General features: G+C 38.1%; 1 protein-coding gene across 1 annotated transcript in view; it reads right to left on the bottom strand.

Moving 5' to 3' along the window:
• Window positions 1–1,424: 1,424 nt before the first annotated feature.
• The window catches only part of LOC149190015 (ABC transporter B family member 19-like), a 33,917-nt gene continuing 9,404 nt past the window's right edge, over window positions 1,425–25,937 (bottom strand). The window contains 4 exon segments of the mRNA XM_089410409.1: window positions 1,425–1,603; window positions 1,733–1,835; window positions 2,101–2,255; window positions 3,114–3,224. Coding sequence (XP_089266535.1) covers window positions 1,425–1,603; window positions 1,733–1,835; window positions 2,101–2,255; window positions 3,114–3,224 — 548 coding nt within the window.

The following is a 25,937-nucleotide window of genomic DNA, read 5'->3' as shown; positions in this document are numbered from 1 at the left end:
GCCCAGAACGAGGGCGATACTAGAAAAATTACAGAAGAATGAAATCACAATATCCTTGCTATAGCTATCGCTTGCTACCATTTTCTATCTGAGTCCTATATTTTATACATTCATTCAGGCCTACGGTCGTAACCAAATTACATCAAGCATTCCAATCTAAGCCTTTCGACTATAACAAAATAAAAATAATAGTTGGTACTAAGCCTTTCAGCTATAACAAAATGCTATTCTAGGTATTCAGTTGGCGACCCAATCTCCACCATATCCCTGAATTTCCTCTCCACTCCGAGCCCAGATCGAGTTGATCATTCTAGAACACGGTGTCCGCATGGAGTGGTGAGCTGTCATGATAGTGAAAGATTTGCTAGCAGTGTAGGAATCCTACCTACACTCAACCATGCTAACGAGATGATCAATACATTGCCTATCAAATAATTTTAGGAAGATAAACGTTAGTTGCAAATATTTAAATGTATAAAATCTATGAAAATGATTAATTAAGCACATGTGTAACCCTTTAACATGAAATATAAAGTTACTACAGGAAGAGACACGATTCTTGGACTAGTGTAGGAATAGGGAGGTTTGCAAGGTTAAAACAGAGGTCTAAGGTTATGGTTTTGAAGGGAAAAAAGGTTAAAAATGAAGCAATTTAGCCTACCAACATCCTCCCCTCCTTAAGCTGTTGTGGGTCCTCACACAACGTTTACCTACTGAAAAACACCAAAATAGAAGGGCCTCCCTTGAATTCTGAACTTGTATGTGGATCCTTGCTTTCATTGTCTTTGCTTTCTTGCTTTGAGCCTTTTTAAGTTTCTTGGTCACCTTCTTAAGACATTCATAACACTTTGAGGCCCGATATTTCCATATCTTAACTTGTCTTTTCTATTCCTTCACCTCTCCTGCCAACTCTGCGTTTGCTCATTTCTGCATTGTACTCTGCTCTTTCATGGCTTGGTGTAATACCTCCAAGCCATAAACATGTTGCTTGAGTTCTTCTATCCAACTGCTCAGACAGAGGGTGGAGTTCTCCACTCCCAATTCTTTGGGTGCATACTTTTCAGTAGTTGATTCCATACATGTGCCACCATCATCAAGGTCAAAGTTATCCTAGCCGCCTTCAATTCCTATATTGTAATATCATCAAGGGTTTCAACACCCAGAACCTCAATGTTACTAAGGGTCTCAGTGACCTGCATTTTTACTCTATGAGGATTTTCAATACCCTATTCATTCAATGTACCAGGGGTTTCAGTACCCTTCTCCTCAAAGTCATTAAGGCCTTCAATACCTTGCTCGTCCATCTCACTAGGGGCTTCAGTACCCTATTCTTCAAAATCGTTGAGGGTTTCAGCACCCTGCTCATCCATCGCACCAAGGGTTTGAGTACCTTACCCTTAAAAATTATTGAGGGTTTCAGTACCCTATTCCCTGTCATCCACCTGACCCTCTGTCAGGTCCTTACTTGTACTTGACATCACTTTTCTTTTCTTAATTCTGCCAAAGAGGACCGACAACGACGTGTTGTCTTCCTTCTCCACATAGTCACCATCAACCACTTTATGAGATGTTTCCTCAGCAAGAACTGAAAGATTTTCTTTCCCTGGTGAAGCAGGTGGCAAGTCATCCAACAGTATCAGAGAGGTCGACTGAACATGACTAGTTCTTCACCTTGCTGACCTCCTGGTCTTGGTAGGATGCGGTGCCATCATTTTCGATTTCTCATTCTTGCCTGCACTCCTCTTCTGAGCCAATGTCTCTGCACTCTTCTTCGGAGCCAGCTTTTCTGCACTCTTCTTCTGAGCTAGATTTTCTACACTCTTCCCTTGAAACTCCTTCAAGAATTCTTGCCAAGTCACATTTTTAGCTTCCAACTCTTCCTTAACTAATATTGTGATCAGCCCGTGGTGATATAATTTGTATGCGGCCTAATTGGATTTTCCTTTCTGAACCCCTTTCACCATCTTTTCTAAACTTCTGAGCAAATAATACGGGAAATTGATGAGCTTACCAGACTCAAAGTGCAAGAGTAGGTGTATGTGATAGAGGAAAGTTAGTGAGTAGCATCCCTCGCAAGTAAGGAACTTCTGAAACACATACAGGAGATCCTTCCACTTCCCGATCATAGCGTTCCGTTGGAGGCCATTCTTCCACTCCACCTTTGGCTTCGGGTTGACCACGAACTGGTGCCACAGTTTCCTTTCTAACTTCTCCTTCTTGAACCATTTCTCCCCCACTGCTGGCAACTCTGTAGCCTAAGATATCAATTCTTCTGTAACTGCAAATTCTAATGAACCAACCTTGGCTCGGCTCCCATCAAAGGTCTGGGCAAATGCTATTGCCACAACTGAATCAAATCCATCGAACGTCTATAGGAATGGGAGGAACGCAGATTCCTGCAACATTGCAAGACTATTACTATACTCATCTATCTATTCCATCTCTTGTATGGATCATGGTTGAATCCTTATAGGCGCTATGTCTGTTCGAATTCACCCACTCTCTATCTCAAGTTCTAAAAAGATATTGCAACAAATTAACTTAAATGGTGATCAAGCTATACATCCACCATTATATTAACCATTTCTTGAAATATCATGCTTCATTATTAAAATTACACAGATGTGAATGCAAATTGGTGCAAGTACAGGCAGGCGATAATGATTGGAAGAGGCGGGGGTTTAGAAAATAATTTCACGTAACGGTCATGCAAGGTCAGATATGGAGTGAGGGCATTATTATCAGGTGATGAGTTTTCCAAGGGAATGTAAGTATTGGATTTCGGGAGAATCGTACCACTCTGCATTTACTCCATGATTTCATGTAAGGTGTACTTAGTACTCATTGAAAAGATAAGATTTCATAACCTAAAATATCTTTGTACTTAAATGATTTCTTCCTAATTTAGTAAATGATGAAACAAAGCATTAATCATAATATAAACTGAATGCCATGATCTATAGGTGGTACAATTATTCTTCCTATACAAAGGTTCATGAAACAAAGGATAAGCTTCAACATGCATTTTTGCACCAGGTGTTCTTGCACCAGAACATGTGTTTTTTTTTTGAATTGGGCACACTCATCAGTGAGGATTCCTTTACTAAGCATGCCTGCACTGAATGTGCTTGCACCAACCATGCCTGCACCGAGCATGCTTGCACTTAGACATGCTTGCACTACCCATGCCTGCACTGAATCTGCTTGCACTTGAACACACATTCCTGCACCAGGGATATTTGTAGCGTAATAGGAACCAAAAGAAAATTATGATAAAATACAATTCATAGGATGGATCAAAAAAATTGCTGAATATACAAAGGCAATTTTATTCACAATTCTTTAGTGTTAGCATATGCCTCTTGATCTTATTTGTGAGTCATATCCTGCAATCAATCAATGAGGGAAATAAAAGAAGTGGGAAAAATGGTAATTTTTTAGAATGGGAAGGAAATTACGACAGAGAATTCAAGAGAGAAACCACTAAGAGGGATAAATAGAAAAAGGGATTTTGGGGAAAAAACTTCAAGGGAAAAGAGGGAAATATGAAATTGGATAGGGGAAACTTCTTTCAAGAAAAGGATGGTAAACTTTTGGAATAAAAAAGAAGAAGAAAGCAAGGGGATTCTTTTTGAAAATGGGAATAGAAGAAAGGCAGAATTTCACCTGACATTTACCTACATAGTGCTAATCCATAAAATAAATGCAGTGGGAATTGATTGTTTCATGAATAAAAATTTTCATGCCAGCTATCGCACACTTGGATAAGGGCCTAGGTCCTGTACTTGAACCTGCTTCTTCTTGGTGATAGTTAACACATCAAAAGGTCAAGCAACATTCCCATTTTATTAGAACTGATCTTCTTGCTAGCAAGTTGGTTTTCAGGTTGATCCTTTTGTAATTATGTAAGTAGAACTGATTTTAACAATCAGAGGAATTTTTTTTTTTAATTATTATATAATTTTATTTTTTTTGGATTTCCTTAAATTTTATTTTAAGAGAGAGGAAATCATATCACAATAGGCTGGAATAGCCACTTACCAATTGAAGTTCATAATGTTGCTACACTTGCTGCATGAAGTCTTCCTTTGTGATCTGCTAAAAATATACTTTAACCTTATGCCCATTCACAAGGAAAAATGAATCTCACCCATCGATAGTTTTGTCTTCTACATCCCCATTGTCGAAGACTTGAATCACCTTAGATGGTCCCATCCAACGAGTATGGAACTTCCCTTAAAAATTTTAAATATAGAGTCATAGAGAAGTACCCAATCACCTGGTTGGAACTATTTCTTCCTTATAAACTTGTCATGCCACTTCTTGCGTTGCTGCTGCACCAAAATATTCTGTTGAAAAACATCCCTTCGAAATTCATCCAATTCGTTTCGCTGCAATAAAACATTGTTGTTGTGCTTCCAAGAGATCTAGACCCAACTGAACTGCAGTCCCGAAAGTATTTATTTGAAATTCAATCGGTAAAAGGACTTGTTTTCCATACACCAACTCATATGGTGTATGCCCCGTGTTGTTCCTCCAAGTGGTTCGATAAGCTCATAAGGTTTCAAGCAATCGGCTAGCCCAATCTTTCCTGTTCATGTTAACTATTTTGGTGAGGATGGACTCGATCACCTTATTTGTGGATTCCACCTGGCCATTTTCTCGCGGGTGGTACATTGTAGATTTCCTGTGCCAAAACTTATATTGATTCATGACTTCCTGTACCAAGTTAGAAACAAGCTGTGGTCCATTGTTAGAAACAATTTCTCTAAGAACACCAAATCTAGTAAAATTTCATTAAACAAAAAATCAACAAAAACTTTTTCATTTGAAAAAGAAACAACTTTAGCCTCTACCCATTTAGTAACAAAATCAGTACAAACCAAGATATGATTTTTATTTAAATATGTGGGATTTATGGGTCTTACAAAATCAATAGCCCATTTTTCAAAGGGCTCAATCATTACTTGAGTACATAAAGGCATTTCATTAGCTTGAACAGGTTGACCCATTCGTTGACAACTATCACAATGCCTAACATACTGTTTCGCATCCTTAAATAAGGAAGGCCAAAAATAGCCAGTGCGTAAAATATTATACGCAATTCGTTTGTTAGCAAAGTGGCCACCACAAGGTTCATCATGGGAAGCTTTTAAAATATCAAACATTTCTTCCTCCCTTACACATCTAGGAATAACAAAATCTGGTCCAGTGTAAAAGAGGTCTCCTTATATCCAAGAATATGAAGCACTTTTCTGAATAATATTCAACTTTTCATGAGCGGATAAGTGAGGTGGTGTATTTACGGTGACTAAATAGTTGGCTATGTTAGCAAACCATGGAGATTTTGTTGACATACCAAAAAGATTCTCATCAGGGAAATCATCATCAACGAGAATTGCTTCAAACGGATTGTTTAATCTAGAAAGATATCAGCTACAACATTAGACTTTCCTACTACCAATAATTGTAACATTGAAATCTTGTAATAGAAGCAACCACCTAGTCATTCTACCACTAGTTAAAGGTTTATTCATTAAATATTTTATAACAGAATGATCAGTATGCACATAAAATTCATATCCCATAATGTAATGTCTAAATTTATTAATAGCAAAAATAGCGGCTAAAAATTCTTTCCCAGTCATTGTATAGTTAAATTCGGTAGGTGACAAATTTTTACTGATGTAGTAAATAACATAGGACTGTTTATTCTCCTCTTGTCCTAAGGCTGCGCCAATGACATTGTCTGAAGCATCGGGGGAAATATGAAATAGCAGGGACCAGTTTGGTTCTCTCAACACTGGTGCTTGTACCGATTTTTCCTTCAATGTTTCAAATGACTGTTGGAAAGTTGTGGACTAGGTGAATTCACTATCCTTAGCTAGTAATTGAAAAAGGGGGGTAGAAATCTTGGAAAAGTTTTCAATGAATCTCCAGTAATAACCAGCATGTCCTAGGAAACCTCTCACTTCCCTTTGGGTTTTGGGTGCAGGTAGATGAATAATGACTTCAATTTTAGCGGTGTCTACCTGAATACCTTTGTTAGAAACCAAATGACCAAGAACCTCCCCCACTTTTCTCATTAATCTAAATTTTTTATCACTCAAAGAAATATGGTCCTCTTAGCAACGTAAAAGAACTTTTTTGTAAATTTTTGAGAGCTTCATCAAGTGAGTTACCAAACATATAAAAATTATCCGTTAAATCTCCACTCGGTAGGCAAATGTACCCCAAGGGCATGTAAAGGTAGTTTTGTCTTGATCTGAGGGTGCGATCTGGATTTGGTTATACCCACTGAATCCGTCTAAAAATGAAAATTACTTCTTACGGTAAGGGTATCTAGCACCTGATCGATGAAAGGAAGGTGAAAGTAATCCTTGAGAGTGGCTTTGTTTAATTCTTGATAGTCAATGAAAATACTCCATCTCCCATATTTATTAGGTACTATCACTATTGGAGAGACCCAATGGTTGTCGAAAATGGGGTAGATGAAATTAGCATCTAAGAGTTTTTGTAATTCCTCCTTAACAATATCTCTTAGTGCGGGATTCATTTGTCTCTGGGGTTGTCGGACAAATCAGGCTCCCTCTTGGATATAGATATGATAAGTACCAGTCTCAGGATGAATGCCTTTCATCTCTTCATAACTCCAAGAGAATGCATCCTAATGATCTCGTAACAAGGTAACAAGTTGCTCTTGCTGAGATGAATCCTGGTCTGAACTATTGTGTAAGGATTTGCCTGGACTAATTTCAATAAGAGTGCATCGGGATCAAGAGTATAGGCAGATGATGCCACAGTGTGGGATAAATAAGGTTGGGAATCAGAGTTTTCTTGAAAATCTGGACTAAACATCTGATGAAGTGTATCAAAACTAGGCATAGTGTCTAGATTGTTCAAGAAATCTCGCAATTCACCATCCTGAGCAGACTCGGTATGATGCTAAATCGAAGAAGTAGGTTGGGTCTCCTCATCACTACTGCCATAATATAACCATAAGGTATCCTTCAGTTCTTGAATAGATCTAGAAGGTGGGTATAAGGTGACCGTTTTCCTAGAGTCTCCATGTGAAATGTACATATCGCTGGAGCAACATCCAATATAAGCATCAGCTGTGGCAAGCCATGGTCATCCTAGAATCAAAGGATGTCCTCCCACTAGATTCTTTGGCTGAAGCACAATGAAATCTGTGGGGTATTCACATGAATCTATAGAGACAACAACGTCGTCCAATACTCCATCAGGCTTGATTTTAGATATGTATGCAAGTTCAAGCACAGTAGGTGTAGGATGATTATGGCCCAACCCAAGTTGTTCCATGGTTTTCCTAGTCATCACATTAATGGCCACCCCTAGGTCTATTAATATATTAGAGACAAGGATATCACCTATCTGGACAGAAACAATAGGGTTCCAGGATCTGTGCACTTATCCATTGATACACATCTTGTCATCAACTTAGCTGCTCTACCAACAAACTGAATGGTCTGAGGTTCTACTCTCTTTCACCATAGCTTTTTAAGACATAATTCTCGAATGATCTTTGTACAGATGGGAATTTCTTGGATAGCTCGAAGTAAAGGAATCTTTATACAAATATTCCTTAATTCAAAAACCAGAGTGGACTCTGGGTCACTCTTCTCCATGACCAACTGCTCTAGATAGGGGGGCTGGTTTGAAGAAGATGGTGAATTCGAAGGTATGGGAATGGGCTAAAGGGTGATATTGTTTTTCGAATGATGAGGAGTTACCTCCTCATTTTTCTCATCAATAATCATCATGGACTATTTTTTCTTTTCTAGTTCAACCACCCTTCTCGATCTCAATTGAAGCTCATTTATCCCAACCGGTAGGAATCGATAGGTAGGAAGAGGGTACAGTCCAACCGAATGAATTAGTTGTACCACCTTATTATTAGGATTTAGTATCGGTTGAGCAGGTAGTTGAGGTGGTCTGAATGGTGGTGGCCAAGGCAATGGTGGCAATGATTGACTTTGTTCAGGTAGAGAGGGAAAATATGGTTGTGACATATGGTGTAGTGCATAGGAAGGAGGATATGATGGCCTCTAAGTAGGATAGGAATGATTGTAGAAATTCCCATTGTAGGTCACCTGATAATGCAATATACTAAAGCAAAATACTAGATCTTCTTCTACAATCAAACTTTGCGGAAGCTTAAACAAATTGGGCAAGATCAATTGAACACATATAATTGATAAGAAGAAATCAATCACACATAACACAGAAGAAATAACCAAGGGAAATCCTCAGCTAAAAACCTCGCTATCTGTATTATCATACGAGGAAATATCTCAAGATTACATAAAGCTTTAGCTCACAAGCTATCCAACAATCAGTACAATCCCTCACTGCTGCTGATAGACAATCAAAGGCTTCTCACAAACCTTCTTGTCTACCCTCCAAGCCTCCTATTTCTTTGAGTAATTTTCCTTGGGGTCCAGTGCAGCCACTTGTGCGAATTGGCCTCTTCACACACTCACTAACCTCTGATCAAATTGCGCAATCCTAAAGGAGATAAATCCTTCTCCATGGATGATCTTTCTTTATAGGAAAAATCCATCCAACCAATAGTATACTGTCCCTCCTCTGATCTCAATTGGGTCTCTGTCTGAATTGACATGCATGAGTTATTTATGAGAGAATATTCAATTATTTGAAGTGCAGTAGTTACATGCATGCAAACATTAACTAACTAAACTCACATTAATTTAAACAAACTATTTAAATCAATATAACTGGACTTGAATTAGTTAACTGAGCCAACTAATTACAACTCAAATTAGAACTCATCCTTATCTCTTTAACTGATGGATAAATTCCTCAATTAATGGAGAAACTGTTGCATGTCCTCACATAGACTTCATGTTTGAGTTTTCACAACTAATTAACTCATGGTGAATTAATTAATTTATTTTCAAACAACTGTTAAGTTCAAATTCGAATTTTACTTCCTATTTTAGTCTAGGGACTGACTAAAATTGGAATCCATTCCGAAACTTCCATTTTTCATTCCCTATTGCTCAATCCAGCACTGGTACCCAAACTGCTATTTATAGCAGTGCTATTTTTAGCATTTCTTGTTGCCATTTCAACACTCCCTCTCAACAAGAAAGGCATTCAACTCAAACCCGATCCTGTACCTTTGGAACGTTCTACATGCAACACTTCTACCAAGTGTGGTTGCTCCAACAACTCTAGAAACAAAAAAAAACTCCCAGCTGACCTCTTTGTTGGGCTAGAAACATACTTTGATGCTGAAGCTCTACTTGCTGCTGACAAGTGCTTCCTCTCTGACCTCTAAGCTACTGCAACACTCCATGCATCTTGCACTATTGTACACCTCTCTGTGCCATTCTGCGCTGGTGCAACACTACTGTGCCTCTCGCATTGTTGCAACCTGCTAGCTCTACACTGTCTTGGGACTCCTGCACTGTAGCTCTCTCTACTGCTCCATCTACATTTGTCTCTACCCAATCATCCAGTCCTACTACTCCTCGTCGGGGCTCCTATAGCAAAGTCGAATCAAAGAGGTTGGGTGCCTCAAGGATCCTGCCCCTTTTCTAGCCTTCTTGGGACAATCACTCCACATCGCCCCACCTCCTACCTGGAGGTATGGATGCATGTGATCCCTCTACCCACCTGGCTCAAAATTCCCCCCTATTGGAGGTATCTGCATGAGTGGATTCCTCCACTCTATCTCCTCTCGGCTTCCCCAGTTGTGGCTACTCCACAACCTCCTGAAGCTGCTTCACCAATCGTGGCTCCTCCATAATTATCTGAGACTTCTTCTGGCAGTGCATGTTGAGAGGTAATTTACTCTCCCTCTCAACCACCAAGTCTCCATCAGTTGCCTTTCTCCTCAAGGCTTTGCATGCATCTTGAACCTCAAGAGCATACAGGTTCTTGGCTAGCACACCAATCTGTCTCATATTTCCCGCCGTCACAAAATTTTCTAGAAAAAGAGTTGATTTTAAATCAATGATATCTCCCTCATCTGAACTCCGATTCAGCCAATTTTTTTTTTGAATTTGGCTCTTCTCCCACAAATCCAAATATTCTATTTGTTTCTAAAATTTTTGTACATAAATTTTTATATCTTCTCTGCAAACTCTCGGCCCAAAACTCAAAACTTCAAAATCTCCTCTAGTATATTGTTCTCTACTTTGATCACCTTTGCTCCGATACCATGTAGAACTTTTTATACAAAACCTCGCTCTGATACCATGTAGAAATTCCCACTGTAGATCACCTGATAATGCAATATACTAAAGCAAAATACTAGATCTACTTCTACAATCAAACTTTACGGAAGCTTAATCGAATTGAGAAAGATCAATTGAACAGATATCACTGATAAGAAGAAATCAATAACACATAACACAGAAGAGAGAATCATGGGAAAGCCTCAGCTAAAAACCCAGCTATTTGTATTATCATACAAGTGGAAATATCTCAAGTTTACACAAAGCTTTAGCTCACAAGCTATCCAACTCTAAGTACAATCCCTCAGTGCTGCTCATAGACAGTCAAAGGCTTCACACAAACCTTCTCCTCTGCCCTCCAAGCATCCTATTTATTTGCACAATTTTCCTTGGGCTCCAGTGCAGCCACTTGTGTGAATTGGCCTCTTCACACACTCACTAACCTCTGATCAAATTGCGCAATCCCAAAGGAGATAAATCCTTCTCCATGGATGAGCTTCCTTTATAGGAAAATTCCATCCAACTAATAGTACAATGTCCCTCCTTTGATCTCAACTGGGTCTCTGTTTGAACTGACATGCATGAGTTATTTATGAGAGAATATTCAATTATTTGAAGTGCAGCAGTTACATGCATGCCAGCATTAACTAACTTAACTCACATTAATTTAAACAAACTATTTAAATCAATCTAACTGGACTTGACTCAGTTAACTGAGCCAACTAATTACAACTCAAATTAGAACTCATCCTTATCTCTTTAACTAATGGATAAATTCCTCAGTTAATGGAGAAACTGTTGCATGTCCTCACATAGACTTCATGTTTGATTTTTCACAACTAATTAACTCATGGTGAATTAATTTATTTATTTTCAAACAACTATTAAGTTCAAATTCAAATTTTACTTGCTATTTTAGTCCAGGGACTGGCTAAAATTAGAATCCATCCTGAACTGCTAAAAATAACAATGCTATTTTTAGCACTTCCATTGTTCATTCCCTATTACTCAATCCAACACTGGTACCCAAACTGTTATTTATAGTAGTTCTATTTTTAGTACTTCTATTTTTAGCATTTCTTGTTGCCATTTTCAGCAATGATATGAATGGTTTGGCCCTCTCCATCCTTGTTGCCAAGGTTGAGAGGACTGTCCATGATGAAAATGATTCCCATGCTGCCAATGTTGAGAGTGATTATTATTATTATAATAGGAATATATAGGTGCATTATAGCCATAAAAATGTGGTTCAAGAGCCATACTTGCACTTACCTATGGTTAGTTTCTTCGTGCTCAGATGGCATGTAATGGCTCAGCTTCGAAATGCTCTCCTTCAAGTACAAATTTTAATCTAGGTATGGAGGGGCACTCCTTAGTGGCATGGTTCTCTTCAAAAATCACACATTTATTAGCACCTTTCATATCAGCAGGACATTCTCTTAAAGGATGCTTTTTTCTAGACTTTGGACAAAAAATAGACAATGACTCTTGTTCTTTTTCTAATTTTTGCTAAAATTTCAGAGAGTCTATTTGTTTGCTAATAGTATTCATTATTTCAATTTTCATGTTGTCCATTTTATTCTCCAAGCCAATGATCATAGCATTTGTAGATCCCAATTTGTTAGTTTTGCTTCGACCTCCTCTAGTGGATCTAGATTTATTTCTGGAGAACTTCCTGCACAAGTCATAAATTTGTTCAATAGTCTTCTGAGCAATGTCTCCTTGTCCTAAAAAATTCAGATTATGTCTAGAATCCTTAGTAAGTCCTTGTAGGAACAAGGCTCGAATAGTACTTAAATCAAATTTGTTTTTGGACCTTTGGAGTATATACAAAAATCTCTCTAAGTTATCCTCCAAAGTCTCATCATCACCTTGTACAATAGTGAAGATCTCGTCCTACATTTCTCTAGTTTTACAATATTCCTAATATTTATTCAAAAATACTCTTTTCATTTGTTCCCAAGAAATTACAGTGTTTCCTACTAGTCCCATGAACCAGCGCAAGGATGAATCCTTGAGAGTTGCAAGAAATAACTTTAATTTCTAGGCATTAGAAGAATAATCATAACTCTGACACAATATATCAAATTTGAAAAGAAATGAATCTGGGTCTTCATGCACTATTGGAAACCCAAAAGTGGTCTGCTCTTCATTTACCTAGTTCTCTCTAGTCCCGTCTGCATGGTCTTCATGATCAACCATTGTTGTTCCTCCAATTGGACCACTTTAAGAAGGTGAAGGTTGACTAATGTTGAAATGAAATTTTTGATCACCTTTAGTTTCCTTCTTCCCCTTTTTAGTTTGTGTCACACCTGAATCACTATTTCCAAAATCCATGTCGATTGTTCCAGCTTGATGAGTCTGAGTTTTCTTGGACCTCCTACCTGAAAAAGAAGGTCCAATATGAGAAGAGTTTTCAGATTTTTAGTATTTTGTCAGCCCTTATTGGGCTTCAGAACCCTACCTTTCTTAGTCATTCATTTGAAAAAAATCAAATCCAAAAAACAAAATTCAAATTATTATGAAGAAAAAGAATTTGTTAACTCCTAGAATGAATAAAAGAATCAATACTCGTAAAATCCTCAAAATAATAAAAGCATATTGCATATAAAATAATAGCAGACTTACCCCTATTGCAGAAAATGGAAAGTTCTTACTATTTTCAAATCGCCTCCCCGGCAAGGGCGCCAAAATGTTGGGTGTTGGAATTGCAGTTAGGAAGACTTCTTCAAAACTTAATTGTCAACCCAGGGGTTTCGTAAACTTAGAGATGAAGCACAGGAAATGCCAGAAATGATATGAAATTTTCCAAACTCTATTCCTAATTCCATAATTGTAATCTTTAGAATAAAAAAGAAACGATCACCTGACAATTTACACCAAAGATATTCTAGTGCTGGAATGTGAAAGAAAGTAATTTTGCAGGAAAATAAATGAAAGGAATTCTCAAACTTCTTGCAAAAAATTTGTGACTAATGAAAATGTAAATCTATGTTTATCTTCAGCATAGTTGTGTGCTAGGTTAATAATTGGACCCTTGAAGATATATGACTCCTTATAGATCTGTCTCCCTACACTAAGCTATTATTTATGTACTTTTGCAATGTGCTTACACTAGTACCAGAACAAAGCTTAGGTGCTAGAGGTATATTTTACACCTATACTGAAGATTTATGTCTTTATGCAGGAACTCTAAGCCTCAAGACTAGAGCATTATGTTCCTGTATCAGGAGATTGATTCCTGTAGCAGGATAGAGGTTCATGCACAAAGTTTCCAATCCTTCTTACGAGAAAATAAAGAATGTGTTAACTTGGGAAAAGAAATTTCAAAGGTGAACAAAACTTCAAAATAAATTCCTCAAACAAAAAGATGCTTCAACCAATCTTAATATCTAAAACAATAATTAATCTCCACATTCAAAGCGCACTCTTCTTTAATCAAGGAACTTCCTCATGCAATCTAAAAAGATCATTTAATTGTGACAGCAGGCTTCAATCCTATAATAGTTATTCACATGAACGGATTTTCATTTATAACATTCTTAAATCAGAAAGATTCCCTTCAAGAATAATTACGCAAAAAGTTTGATCTTTCCTAAATAGCATGAAGTGCAGGCACATACTAGTGTGTCACAATAGCATTCGGTTTCTGATTATCAAAAGTATGTTTAATTCTAAATATCAAGAACACTTTGGAATGAAAATCACGCTCTTTAGAATCGCATTAAGACTCATCAATCATATAAGAATAAAGTATTATTATTGTAATGAACCAGAGAATCAATCTTCAAGACTGTAAATGCACTAGTACAGGAATGCATGCTTGCATGATCCAGGCAGAAAACGAGATTAAACTTCAAAGAAGGAAATCATAATATTAAACTCAATCGAGCATGCACACCACAGATTCGTCACACTATAATGAAATCAGATTTAAACTTTGCAGAAGAATTAGAAAAACATCTATTTACTTCACACTTTGCATTAAAAAATTTACATAGCTTAATCGAAAAAGAAGAACACGAGGGAAAATGAGCTGGGTTGGCTGGGCCCTAGCCAACCAGCTCGTTTCCCTATTTAGGAAATGTAAAGATTCAACTCTTTAATCAATGCATCAACACAGAATTACAATGAAAGATTGAGAAATCATGGCGCAATTCCTTTCTATTAATAATCAAAAAATATACATGATGAGTTTGAATCCAGACCAGAACGAGGGCGACACCAACAAAATTACAGAAGAAGGAAATCACAATATCCTTGCTATAGCTCTCACTAGCTACCATTTTCTATCTGAGTTTGATATTTTATACTTTCATTTCGGCCTGCGGCCGTAACCAAATTACTTCAAGTGTTCCAATATGAACCTTTCGACTATAACAAAATAACAATAATAGTTCGTACTAAGCCTTTTAGCTATAACAAAACAATATTCTAAGTATTCAACCAACGACCCAATCTCCACCATATCCTTGACTTTCCTCTCCGCTCCGAGCCCAACTTGAGTTGATCGTTCTAAAACACGTGTCCGCATGGAGCGGTGAGTTGTTACCACAGTTGAAGATTCGCCAACGGTGTAGGAATCTTACCTGCACTCGACCATGCTAACGAGATGATCAATACATTTCCTATCAAATATTTTTAGGAAGAGAAATGTTAGTTGCAAAGATTTAAAGGTATAAAATCTATGAAAATGATTAATTAAGTAGATTCGTAACTCGTAAACATGAAATATAAAGTTAGTGCAGGAAGAGACACGATTCTTGGACTAGTGTAGTAATAGGGAGGTTTGCAAGGTTAAAACAGATGTATAAGGTTATGGGTTTGAAGGGAAAAAGGGTTAAAGATGAATCAATTTAGCCTACTAACAGAATTCACCTTGAAAACTGAAGAATGTGGAATTTAAGCATAACCCAACCAATTTGGTTGTGCTGGAATTTGTAATGTAACTAATAATATCCAAAACTTCATTAATGGGAGGTTGGTTATTTTGGGCTAGAGATTCGACATTCCCATATCACAAGTATATCAATTCCCATTATTAGAGAATCCCTCCAACAAAGACTCCATATTAATTTAGAGCCATTCCATAATTTGGTATAGAAGAGACGAGAATGGAAACTTAAGAGATCATCTTGAAATAAAAATTCTTGTAGTTGACCAAACTTTGATAGACAATGAAAAAAATAAAGATATACTTCTCCATATTCAAAACTCATGAACATACCCCTCTTTCCAAAATTATTATTTGTTGAGGAAGAAATAAATACAAGTCAAGATGATGAACCAATGCAACCTTGTATGGATTGGTTCATTGAATATATAGATAAGTGGTGTCAAACTGATGACAACGTGAAAAATTACATAAGAATTAAAGAAGATGAGGGAATGTACCCCACGTACAACTCAACCATAAGTTATCAAGGCTGAGGATTAGATAAACTGACCGACCCCAAGAAAATGGAATAAAGTCCATATGCTCAAATAAAAATGAGATTAATCATATCTCCCTCTACGAAGGTGACAAGGATCCTAAAAGTAACTAGTTAGTTTGCGATAAATTTTGGACAACCAATGATATCGATGAAGATAAAAAAATGGCACAATTTGTAGTATCTCTCCAGAAGAGAGCTCTCTCATGATTTATGAGTTTCACATAGAACCAACCTAGAAATAAGAATGATATCGAGATCAATTTCTTCTCCTTCTTTAATTCTCATGATGTTAAACTTGTTGTTCAAAAGTTAAAAGAAATTAAATAGAAACAAAATGAAACAATTAAGAAGTATGGTAAAAGGTTCAACGATTTGTTAAGTTAAATCCCCTACCATATTGATGAAGCTTTGTTGGTTCAGTGGTATGTTGTTGCATTTGTTGGGTGTGGTTGTTTACCTATTTTCTACACATTCTTTCCGCAATTTTGACCCTTTTGTCCTTTAGGCCTATGACTTTACTTGACCAATTTCCCTATTTTCTCACCTTTATAACCTATTCTACTGTTATGTTACTTTGCCATATTTTTCTGAGTAATGCGATGCTTTATTCCTTTTTGTGGCTAACTGGGAGAGTATTGAAGAAGTATTTTGGGAAGCTCTTCTTCTTTTCAGGTGATGGCTCGCGAGAACAAAGTTATGAAGAAGACAGGCAGCACGGATTAACTACAGAGAATGGTAGAATAGTTCGTTGTTACACATTGGATGTTGTTACACATTAGACGTTGTTATAGGTTGTTGTTACATATTGGATGTTGTTACAGGATGTTGTTACACTACACGCTGATACAAGAATCCGTTTTTACACCAAAAGTGATGTCACCAACGATGCCATGCCATCCTAAACTGTTATTCACTCGATGTTGTTGCGCCGAAGCTGGAAAATGTGGGTACTATTCCACATAACAACTGTGGGCAGTAGGAATTGTTTATTTTGGAAGCAACAAACCCAAGCGGTTGCAATCCTAACTACTCTATATTTGTATTTACAAATAGGTTGTAACTACTTTTATTTTTTATCAGCATGAGAATTGTGAGATTCTCATGACTAATCTTTTTTCTAATTTTAGGATGTAATAACTATAAAGGAACTTGATTTTTCATGTACAAGGACATGACATATAGAAAAGTATTGTTACTCTACTTCTGTAATTCTGAGTTTATTTTTAATATTAATGAGCATAGTGATGCTGTTACTGCTCTTCAATTGATTTGTTAATTACTTTTGTGTTACTCCTATGCCCCGTTGAGGAGGAAGGGCCCTCATGTTTGGTAGGGATTGTAGTGATAGAGGTAGTGTACATTCTGGTTTAGTTAATTGATTTATGGTTTCTCATTTTTGCTATAAAAATCGTGGATTACATTCGTTACTGTTTCTATTTATATTATGATGTTACACTGAGTTAATCAACACAATGGTTAGTAACCAACTGGAATAGATATTAGTTTCTCTGTGGCATGCCTTTACTTTGATAGTGCGAAGTGTAATTAATTATGTAGAGTGTTTTTAAGTCTACATGAAGGGTTTGATTCAACAACTTGGTTCAGCGACACTGTTTACTGTTTTCTACATTTTCTTATCCTTGGATGTGATGTATCGGCATAGATAGTGAAAACTCCATTGAAATAGCAAGACCTACCCTACGTTGACAATTAAATGTTTTAGTCTCGGTCAATTAGGATTGATTAAAACAACACTACATTTTGGCACCATTGTCGGGGATGGTAGTTGAGGATACAATCAACCAAGTTATTTGTTTGATGTAGAGTGTTCCTAGTCCACACTTGTTGGGCGGTAAGGCAAGAGGTAAGAACTTGTGCATCACTCTAACATACCTCGATGGGCTCACCATTGTGATCAATAGGGCACTTAGGGAATTTTGGTGGTTCGTTTCATGTGCGTTCAACTCTTCAATCCCTGGGCGGTAAGACGAGAGGTAAGAACCTGTGCATCACTCTAACATACCTGGGCGGGCTCACCACTATCGAAGGCTGAGGCACTTAGGGTGTGAGTTAATACAAATAGGGTCCATGTGTGCAACTGTAGAAATTATAGAGATAACAAAACTACCTCCACTCTAATTAGTCACAGGAAAAATGGGTCATAAAAAGGAAAGGAAGAGTGTAGATTTGGGAAGGAAAACATTCATCTAGGAACTAATCTCTAAGGCAGAAAAAGAACAATCCATCTCTCAAAGGGATGCAAGGAAAATGGGGCTGAAGAATGCTATTACTCCCATAGAAAAAGAAAAAACCTCTAATTCCTCTATCTTGGGACCATATCATTCTAAAGCTAGCACCCATATCACCAAGACTGAGAATCTGATCCAAGGGAAGGAGGGGGAAGCTAGTAGCCAGAATTTGAGGATCGAGGGGCAAGGGGAATTGAGGGGGAACATCGAACACTTGGGATGGAAGAACACCTATTGGTTTATCAATACCTAGATATAGGTAGTGCGGTAAAACAAATAGCCCCAAGAACATCTCAACCACTAATCACATCTACGAGACCATCACAAGAACAATTTGAAGGATGTCTTCTACAACAAGGGTTAGAAGGACTAGTCATGGGGGACAACAATGACAATAATGCTAAAACATATGATACTATCACCACCTTTGAATTCCCAATCAGGGATATCAGAGGTGAAGCTCCTATGAAAAATATTCCTCTATCATCCTTAACATCCTTCCAGGGAATGACTGTGGAAGATCTAGACACCTCTTTATTTGAGTTCGATGTCTTATGAAAAAGTTATGATTATACCTCAGATGCACATAAATTAAAATTATTTCCTTCTACTTTAAAAGGGGCAGCCTTGAGATGGTTCATGGGATTAGATTCTTCTTCTATTTGAACATGGAATGACATGAAGGAGATGTTCTTATAAAAGTACGAAGACTATTGCAGAAGCAGGGACTTAAGGGAGGAGATCTTTTGAATGACACAGAAAGAGGATGAAATCCTGGAAGCTTATGTGGAGAGGTTCCACTATAATCTGCAACAGTCTAAACATAGTGATCCAGACTAGGAGATCTTGAATACTATACTTATTAGAGGAATGAGGGGTTACTTCCTTGATACCCTAAACCTATTGGGGAAGGGGGATATATCACAAGAACCATTTGCTGAAATTGTAAAAATCTCTGTAAGATGCTCTAGAGGATCGTCTAAGGGGAGGAGTGCAGTTTGAGATGCCTCCACATGGATACAAAAATCTAAAAGAGGGGGAGTAACTAGAGCAAAAATCAGAAATTTGTTTGAAAATTTCAAGACCGATATCCTCAGTACTCTCTCTGCCCAGATAATGACAACGCAGATCAAGAAGACACAAGCAGAAGCTGACACACCTCTAGCTGTGTTATGTTTGAATTTCCTAAAGAAACATCCTTTGAGGGAATGCGAATTTAACAACATCATCTTGTGCAATATTTGTGAGCTGGAACATTCGATAGGGCAATGTCTAGAGCTTCCTAGATTAAAGGCAATACTCAGAGAGTCAAGCGAGGAAGTGTAGTCCTCTTATTTCATCACACCAAGGAGCCCATGGCAACGACGACCTCTAGATATGTCTCAAGACTTTTCCTCTTTCAATTCATGGAACAATGCATATAATACTCAATAATATCGATGGAAATATTGTACTCCTCCTCCAGCACAATTTCCTTCACCCTAGTACCAGTGCTCTCCATCCCCTTCTGTTCAATATCCTCAATCTCAACCATATCCTTGGAACCACAATTGGAGAGGAAATGCCTAGAATTCATTTATGCCTGGACTACCCATGCAATAATAGCTGCATTTACCTCCTTTCCAAACTCCTGCTCCTCCACCACTTGTGCGATCCTAACTGCCTATGCAACCTAACCCAAACCCAAAAAATAAAGTAGCTCAGGGCATAGCGGCTCTGACTACCTTCCAAACCTACCTTATTACCCCCATGGGACTTAATGAAATACAATTGCAATCGGGCAAGGCAATTAAGCCAAGTCACTCCCCTACCATTACAGAGGAGGAATGTCAACCATCTAGAAGAGATGTCGGAGGCTCTGAGGTGGCTATTGTGCCTACAACAACCTATATAGAGGAAGTTGTTACATTTGTAACAGATGACCTATGAAGAATTGTTATTGTTGTAATAGACAACTCGAGGAAGGTTGGTACACCTGTAATAGCCAACTCGACTGTCATAATGCAAAACCCTCCATATCCTCAGAGATTGGCCGAACCTAGGATGAATTCACAACCTGAATCTAATTTTCTTAGGGATTTGCAAAATTTGCATGTATGAATTCCTCTGCTACAAGCCCTTAAAGAGGTACCTATTTATGCTAAAACAATGAGAGGTTTGTGCATAAAGAAACCTAGCAGGAAGCCTAAATACCCTGCCACCATACATGTGACGGGGAATGTATCCGAAATAATGTTTGCTCAGCCTCTCCTAACTAAGTATAATGATCCAGGTAATCCTACGGTCATTTTATACATTAATGATCAACCCATATCCAACACATTGATCGATATCAGAGCTGCCATTAATGTAATGATAAAGGACCTCTATGTCGCTCTTTACCTACAGGGACTTAGACATACTCCTACTGTACTTGAATTAGCAGAAAAGTCCCATGTTAAACCCGAGGGGATGTTAGAGGATATAGTGATTACAATATATTCCTGGAGGTATCTGGCTAATTTTCTAATCTTGCAACCCAAATCTAATTTGGGTCAACATCCTTTAATCCTAGGGAGACCTTCGCTGGCCACTGTGGATGCATATATATGCTGCAGATCGGGGTCTATGGTGATCTTGGATGGCCAGGCAACAAATAACCTTAGACTTTACCCCCAAAACAAAATATGGATATATATAACCCTTGGTGGGATGAGTTTGAGCTTGAGTCAGATCTTTCCCTACCACTCCTCACTTTGGGAAAGCCCATTATTTCAAGGATGAGACAAAAGTTAATGTCATCCATGGTTTTATTAGTAACTCACTTTATGTCGCTTCCACTAAAAATGCGAATGAGGAAGAAGAGGTGGAAGATATAGATTTTTAACAAATGAGAACCACTTTGAATATTGGCAGTAGTCCAATTGAGACAGAATATAGAAAGTTTCTGAATATTAACCCCAACCTGATTGTTGAGTAAAACCAACTATTGTTACAACTGTTACTGAAATACAAAAAGGCATTTGCATGGGATTATACGGATATGAAAGGGATCCAACCTAACCTATTAAATCACCATATTTATTTGAAGGATGGCTGCAAACCAGTCAGACAACCACAACGTCGCATGAACCATACACTAAAGGAGGTGGTGAAGGAAGAATTATAAAAACTTCTGAGTGCTAATTTTATTTACCCAATATTTGACAGTTAGTGGGTGTCGCCGCTTGTCATTGTTCCTAAAATAATGGCAAGTGGAGAGTCTGTGTAGATTAAAAAGAACTCAATAAAGCCACTCGAAAGGACCATTTTCCCTTACCATTTATAGATCAGGTCCTTCATACCCTCTCTGGAAAGAAGTTCTTTTCATTTTTGGACAGATTTAGTGGCTATAATCAGATACAAATTTCCCCAGAAGATCAAGATAAAACTACCTTTACTTGTCCTTGGGGAACCTATGCATACATTGTACTTCCTTTTGGACTTTGTAATGCACTAGCAACCTTTCAAAGGGCAATACTGGGGATTTTTTCTGACTTGCTGAATGACTGCCTGGAAATCTTCATGGACGATTTTACACCTTATGGAGATGATTTTTAAACAACATTAGTCAATCTAGAAAAAGTGTTGGAACGGTGTGTATAGATTGATTTTGACTTAAGCACTGAAAAATGTCACATGATGATGATTGAAGAGATCATGCCTGGAAACAAAATTTTTGCTGAAGGAATCAAGGTAGACCATGCAAAAATAGAGGTAATCTTGAAAATTCCAACCCCAAAAACGCAAAAAGAGGCACATAATTTTTTGGGACATGCAGGGTATTACGGGAGATTTATGGAAATTTTTTCAAAACTTGCATTGCCATTTTCCTTGCTCATGAAGGATGTTGATGTTTTGTGGATAGGGAAGTGTGAGCAGGACTTTTTAAAGCTAAAATGTTTGGTATTAGTAGCTCCGATATTGCGAGGACCTAATTGGGAACTACCATTTCACATAGCTACAGATGCATCTGATATTGTTGTAGGTTCTGTTTTGGGCTAATTGGAGGATAAGAAACCTTATTCTATTTACTACATAAACAAAAATATGACCCGGACTGAGCTCAACTACACAGTGACTAAGAAGGAGTTCTTAGCAGTCGTGGACACCATCAATAAATTCTGACATTATATCACTCAGTATCAAGTATTTGTACACACTAACCATTCTACCATTCGTTTTTAATGAATAAGCCAATTACCAATGGTAGGATTACATGTTGGTTATTGCTGTTACAAGAATTTGATATCACTATTGTTGATAAACCTGGAAAAGATAATGTAGTAGCTGACTTTCTTTCTAGGTTAACTATTGATGACAATTGCATTCCTAATGAGGATTCTTTCTTGAATGAATATCTTTTTTCTATTTCTACTTACTCACCTTGGTATGCAGATATAGCCAATTATCTTGTTGTAGGGAAGTTTCCAAAATATTTGTCTTCCAAGGAGAATAGAAAGATCATAGATGGGAACCTCTATCACACTAGAGAAGATAAGGTCTTTGATATCCTTAAAGCCTGCCACAAAGAACCTTGTGGAAGGCACTTCATAGATAAGCGGACATGATACAAAGTCCTTTCAACAGGGTATTATTGGCCAACAATATTTCAAGATGCCAAGAAGTTTGTGAAGGGATGTAATAGTTGTCAAAGGATGGGCCAACCACTGCGATCAAATGAGATGCTTTTACAACCCCAAGTCGTCTTAGAACCTTTTGAGAAGTGGGCTCTAGATTTTGTGGGACCAATTAATCCATCATCTAGACATAAATCTTACATCTTGGTCTGCACTGAATATGTCACAAAATGGGTTTAGGGAAAGGCACTAACTAGAGCCACAGAGAAAGCTATCCCAGACTTTCTATTTAAACACATCTTTGTTTGGTTTGGCATACCCAGGGAGATAGTCATAGACGGAGGGCCCTAGTTCACATCTCATAGGATCTAGGGGTTGGTTGAAAAATATAAAATCCATCATAGAATCACAACACCTTATGATCCATAAGCAAATGGCCAAGTGGAAAGCACTAGCAAAGTCATTGAGGGGATCCTTACTAAGACTGTGGCCAGTCACTAAACAAATTAGGTTGATAAACTTCTAGAATTGTTGTGGGAATATAGGAATACATGGAGGAATACCTCTGGCTTCTCACCATATGAACTTGTGTATGGTAAAAACCCTTTATTCCCCATCAAATTTGAAATCAAGACACTAAGAACATCATTGAACGTCAATTTGGACTTGGCTACAGCACAAAAGCAGAGATTGAACCAACTCAATGAATTGGAGGAGAAACGGTTAGCTACTATATAGCAAACAAAGATTATCCAGCAGCAAAGAGCTAAGTGGAATAACAGATTCATCAAGAAGAAGAAGTTCCAGAAAGGAGATTGGGCTCTCTTATATGAATCAAGATTTAAAGACTTCAAGGGTAACCTCTGCACCAGATGGCTAGGTCCCTATGAGGTAGATGTAGTCTTTGACAATGGGACTGTAAATTTGGTGACCATTGACAATGCGAGGACACCATTGTTTGCAAATGGGAATCGTCTTCGGTTATATCACAAACCTGCTTCAAGGGATTCATTTGTCAACATTGTCACAAATTCAGATCTACAGATTACAAGAACAGGGGAAATCCCCCTGTGCTACAAAAATTCTAATTTTTCCAATAAGTGTAATAGCTGAAAATCAACTACGGTTGGCAGCTGTTACACCTTCAAGCTCTAAAATAATAATAATAATAATAATAATAATAATAACAATCTGGTTGTGAAAACCTTTCCTAGGCATAGACAAACACTTTTTGTAGTAGTTGAAAACCACCTCGTGGTGGCTGTTACACACTCTGTAACAACATCTAGTATATTTCAAAGCATACCTTACGATAAGTGTTGTTACATGATCATTTATTCTTTATTTTTTGGTAGAAATCAAAATAATATATATATTATTAGTCTTGGCTGTTACACATGTAACACTCGACGACTGTTAAAAAATAAATGAGATATTTTATTTGAAATAAATAGCAGGCATCATTGTGATCCTCATCATCAGAATTAAATTCAAGTGTCTCACTATCGGAGCTTGGTTCGCGCGTCGCGCCACCAATGACTTCTCCCCACGTCACCTAGGTACGTCGTCAAAAGATAATATTGAATTTGCTTTATTTGGTAATTATGGAAACTTAACATGATTTTTGATGGCCGAGGGCAGTTGTCATATTTATGTTGTGGGGGGGAATGAATAATATTGTGACATGACTGTCGCATGATTTGTGATTATTCAAAAAATCCTACAATTAAGGCATGATGACCTGGTAGTTATTGTTACTTAATGCCGATCATACCAAAAAGGGTAAGTGTACCTTCGATGAGACCTCCCATGAGTCACCATTAATAAGGAAAATTTACCGTGCAGTCCGAATCATGAATGCAAAATCCCAATTCAAAATCCTCACATGCACCATCCTACCATTTACCGCTACTGGAAGTGCTGAATCCCCATTCAGAGTGATCGGAGAAGTGAAAGATATCAGTGCAGGCTGAAACAGCTAGGTTGTGTGTCGACGACCCTGGAGCGTCTAGAGGAAGGGAGAAGGAGGTGAGACAACACTGAATTTTCATAAGAAATGGGTAGAGCAGCAATATGGAATGAACCAGGGTCCAAAGAAGCCTTGGAGGATTGCCCTGAAGCATGCCAGATTTTCAATGATGCAGGCTGGTTTGAATTCTTCTGGAGGTTATAGGGATCAGATGGTGGCGTTGCCTTGGAATTTTCAAATAATTTGGAGAGAAACCAAACAGAAGTTATAGGGTTGAAGCTGGAGGTCACATAAGAGGTGATTTCTAGAGTGATAGGATTACCAGTGGAAGGAAAGAGGTGGTTCAACAAGAAGGTCAATGACCCCTCCCTGAAAGGGGATTTCTTCCAAGAAGAAGAGTCACAAGTAAAGAAAGGAAGGGGAATTGATAGATTGTCACTGCCCCAGCGATGGGATGATGTTTCCCTATACCTCATCAAGTACATTAATTGCGAGGGAAGGGAAAAATTATGTTTAATTACCACTTTCCATTGTTGAACCACCTCCGATATCAGCAGCTGATCAATCTTCCTTACTTCTTGCTAGGAAACATTAGGTACATGGCCGTGGTTGTGAAGACATTTGCGCATCTAGAAACATGTTTCACAAACCATGGCCTTATCAAACTCATTGTTTTCGACGCCTTGAGCCACCATGGCAGGAATTGGAAATAATTTATGAGGAAGAAGCCTGAGACCACCCGTAGGAGGCAAAAGGAGACATCTGAGGAAGCTCTAGTAGTGACAAAGGAGCAACCCCAACCCTTGGCAGTAAGGGTTGGTAAGAGGCCATTTGAAAGACCAATTGGTGACAAGCGGTCGAACCAGAGGATAAGGGTTAGTGGGCACCTAGGGTCCCCATCCATGTCAAGGAAGAACAAAGAAGCAATAGAGCAGAAGGATGAGGAGGAGGCTCAACCAGAGAAACCTTCTTCACCTGGTAAGAGCGAAACCCAATCCTTGTTGTCAAGAATTAAAATCTTAGAAAAATAAAATAGAGAACTAAAGGAACATATGGCAGAGGGAAAGGTAGAGCCAAGAGCCCCAGGGCTAGATACTTTGGCTGAGGCCGCAGACAGGGCCAGAAAGGGAGATGTTTTGGGCACTATGTGTGCAGCTTGTGCTGAGAAGCTAGTGGCAGTAGGATTTAAGGTTTGTGTAGCAGACACCACCTCGAGGGAGAGCCAAATTGACATCTAGGAAGCTGGTACACAAGAAACTTTTGACGAAGTTGTTGTTACATAAGAACTAGCAACCCATATGGCACAAGCCGTAGAAAGTGATCAGGTAATGGATACGCAGGGGCCCTTGGCTAACACTGCTATTTCACTAGAATTAGTAGTGGAGGAGGAAGTCAGCCAAGGGAAGGAAGGTGCTATCTCAAAATCAGGCCCTGGAAGGCTGCAGACCAGGAAGACTTCA

This window comes from Pinus tabuliformis, chromosome 3_1, assembly GCF_031772625.1.
Source record: "Pinus tabuliformis cultivar Carrire ecotype Pingquan chromosome 3_1, CPIR1, whole genome shotgun sequence".
In the NCBI taxonomy this organism is placed as follows: Eukaryota; Viridiplantae; Streptophyta; class Pinopsida; order Pinales; family Pinaceae; genus Pinus; species Pinus tabuliformis.
The sequence above is the reverse complement of the archived record's forward strand: the minus strand, read 5'-3'. Positions and strand labels throughout refer to the sequence as shown.